The 3,283-nt window shown below is 40.1% G+C and overlaps 1 protein-coding gene across 1 annotated transcript in view; it reads right to left on the bottom strand.

Annotated features, from left to right (window-relative positions):
* Window positions 1–2,538, bottom strand: part of LOC106525699 (cyclic nucleotide-gated cation channel alpha-4-like) — a 7,398-nt gene extending 4,860 nt beyond the window's left edge. Inside the window, exons 1-2 of the mRNA XM_014020015.1 lie at window positions 2,502–2,538; window positions 311–1,024 (exon numbers count right to left, since the gene is read on the bottom strand). Of these exons, the coding sequence (XP_013875469.1) occupies window positions 311–1,024; window positions 2,502–2,538 (751 nt within the window). The remainder of the gene's footprint in view (window positions 1–310; window positions 1,025–2,501) is intronic.
* Window positions 2,539–3,283: the final 745 nt, after the last annotated feature.

A 3,283-nucleotide genomic window follows, 5' to 3' on the forward strand; every position in this document is an offset into this window, starting at 1 on the left:
GGTAAGATTATTGAAATAAGAAAAAATTGAGTCAAATCAAGTATTTAAAGAATCTTACCATGTATTTGTATCAGTTGGCAGAAATTTTTGACTTTGTCTTGTTAGCCTGAAAATTTGACTCAAATAATCTTACACATTCTGAAAACAAGATGATTATTCTTACACAATCAGTTCTTGTTTAGTAAATCAGTCTCAAAACAAGATCAAAAAGACTTTTTGGCTGATATAAGGTTTTAAAACTTGGTTAGATGGACAGTTTTTACAGTTTTTACAGTTTTTGGCTGATATAAGGTTTTAAAACTTGGTTAGATGGACAGTTTTTCAGTGTGTTTGTGGACATGATTTACCAACTCATGGTTAGGAAAGAAGACATTATCCCGGTTTCTCATGCTTGTGATGATGTTTCCAACATTACCAACAATTGATGCAAACACCAGCACGGCAATGAGCAAATCTGCAACCATAAATAAGTACTCCTCCTCCCTTTCTGGCAGAGGCGTGTCTCCCACCGTGGTGAAAATCTCTGCAGAGAACCAGAAGCAGTAAAAGTACTGACGCCGCATGGAAGCAAACTCTGGGTCGGTGATGTTTGGGTAGACCCAAGGGTCACTTCCAAAGCCAAGATGGCTGGACAATGCAAAGTAGAGACAGGAATTCCAATGGATCAGCACAAAGATGTAGATCATGAGCTTTGTGATGCGGAAAGTATTGGGGTAGGAGGTTCTCGTCTCCATGCGGTCCAAGGCCTCGCTGAGCCGTGGGATACGCATGAGGCGGTTAATCCTCACCAGGGGAGTTTCAACGCCGAAGGCAAAGTACAGGAAGTCAGTGGGCAACAAAGAAGCCAGGTCCCATACAAAGTGCTTAGAGTGCAGGTAGTGCTTCCTCAGCCTGGTCAGGTCCTTTATCAGGATCCCTTGATCCAAGAAACCTGAAAAGGGAAAAAAAACAGGAAAGAAAAAAAGCCAGAACCAAAATGACTCTAGCTCTGTTACAGTGGTGTCACTAGGCCTATTTAGGAGGGCTGGAGCCCCCCAAAATATTTTAAGCACCCCTAAATTATTTTGGTGTAAAAAAATTAATTTATTTGTTATTTTACAAAAATTCAATATGATGTGGTCAGAATAAATAACCATTTAATATTTCATTATTNCCCCCGGAGGAGCTGGAAGAAGTGGCTGGGGAGAGGGAGGTCTGGGCCTCCCTTCTGAAGCTGCTGCCCCCGCGACCCGACCCCGGATAGGTGGAAGAAAATGGATGGATGGATGGATGGATGGATGGATGGATGGATGGATGGATGGATGACAACCATCCATCAAATATACAGTATTATTTTGCCAACTAAAATTTTTCAAATTCAATGATTTGGTTGATATTTTACTGTTTATGTATAAGGCTCACAAAAACATACTGCCTTCAAGCAAATTTTGTTAAGCGAGAGAGATATTATTATTTTAAGGGGATAGAAATGTTTGTGAAGCCTTGGTTTCGGACCAGTTTGAAAGAAATACGTACATTAATCCAGGGAATAAGGTTGGGGAATCGTCTGGAGGATGGTGTTAAAAGTGCCAGATCTATGTACATATTTAAGAGAAAGATAAAAGCTGATGAAGATATGTGGAAAAGTATAATGTGAATTTATATGAATTTTTTATGTTTTTTATTTAGCATTATTTTTAAATAATTTATTTGTTGGAATGTATATCATTGGGATAAAAGGGGAAGACATAAGATTTACTCTTCTTCTGATACCTTTCATTTTATTTTGATTTTTGATTTGTGTAATGTTTTTCTTTTTCTATTGTGTAGTTACTTAGTTTTTTAATTAAATGATAATCAATCAATCAATAAAAAATGGTGAATACTAGCATTCAGCATGTTTTTTGATCATTCTTAGCAACTATCACACAAAATTTCAGCTCAGTATTTCTCAAAACAGATAGATTAAAGCCATTTTAACTGTGGTGGCCATCTTGAATTTTCCAGAGTGTTTTTTTAATTACTATTATTTTTATGTGCCACTCTAAAAAAACTCTTTGGCCACCCGGGTGTCAGCCCTTGCAAAAAAAAGTCTAGCTCCGCCCCTGCCCTGCATGTACCAAAACTCAAAATTTCACCAAACGTCCAGCTTTTGTTTTCTTTCAAAAACTAGTTTTGTCACTCTTATTAAGAACACAAATTTGCTTTTTTGTGCTGAGAGTTTCCTGGGAAGATTTAACATTTTTGAAACGGGGGTGAACAGCAAGCCTGAATTTACACAAAAGCAACAAAACTAAAATAAACTTTAGCTACAAGCACCTCTTAGGTTCACTAATTAACATGCTGACTTGTTTTCTGGGTTTAATTAATAACAACAACAACAACAACAACAACAACAACAACGCATTTAATTTATAAAGCGCCTTACAGGACACTGAAATTAAGTGTAATTATGGCAAGAAAATGATTTTTTTTCCTGGGTGTTTGATTAAAATCAGGGGTTGTCTTAATGCTAAGCTAACCTGCTGGGTTGGAGCTCCACGTTGCTTGTGCAGACATTATGGATAACATTTTTTCATGCCTGAATGTCAAGTTTTTATTCCAGCAACACACACATTTGGTGAAGGACTTGTAAAGGCTTCAGATCACAGACTTCTCCTGCTGTTTCAGGTCGGCTGCAGGTCACCTTAGCTGCCAAAGCAGGCTGCAGGGAAGTCTGTCAGCAGGTTAAAACAGCGTGCCAACGTATCACCTACGGGTCAAAACCACCCCCGTCTCCTGCAGACCAAGGTTACATAACATCAGGACCGTCCCTGTCCGTATTGTGAGGCAGCTCTCCAATATAATTAATCATTGCCTCCAAGAAGCATCCAAGAGGCCGTGCGACGGGCGAAGCTGTCTGAATCTGTCGCCAGGTCTTGTCCTCGCGCTGCAGATTGCTTCTTCTGCATCCACACATATATCAACATGTGTGACTTTGGCCCAGGCCAAAGGATTAGTCCCGTCCAGGCCTGGGTCCACGCAGCGGGGCAGGCAATCGGGGAGCGGTGCCAGGGCCTGCTTACGGAGATTTAGCCACTGCTGTCCACTCCCTGCCTCGGTTCAACTTACAGTCTTTTTGTTCCCTGCAGCAGAGATAAGACGTCGTGCTTTAACGTGCGGGGATGTCAGAAAGAGCAGCTGGAGGGATGCTAATGTGTTGTTTGATTTAAATGTCAAACATGTGTCACAGACTTGAAGTGCAAATGACTAACGACTTGGATTGAAGAGCTTAACAATGATAGTTGCACAACAATTGCTATTT

The sequence above is a fragment of the Austrofundulus limnaeus genome, unplaced genomic scaffold (assembly GCF_001266775.1).
Source record: "Austrofundulus limnaeus strain Quisiro unplaced genomic scaffold, Austrofundulus_limnaeus-1.0 Scaffold237, whole genome shotgun sequence".
NCBI lineage: Eukaryota > Metazoa > Chordata > Actinopteri > Cyprinodontiformes > Rivulidae > Austrofundulus > Austrofundulus limnaeus.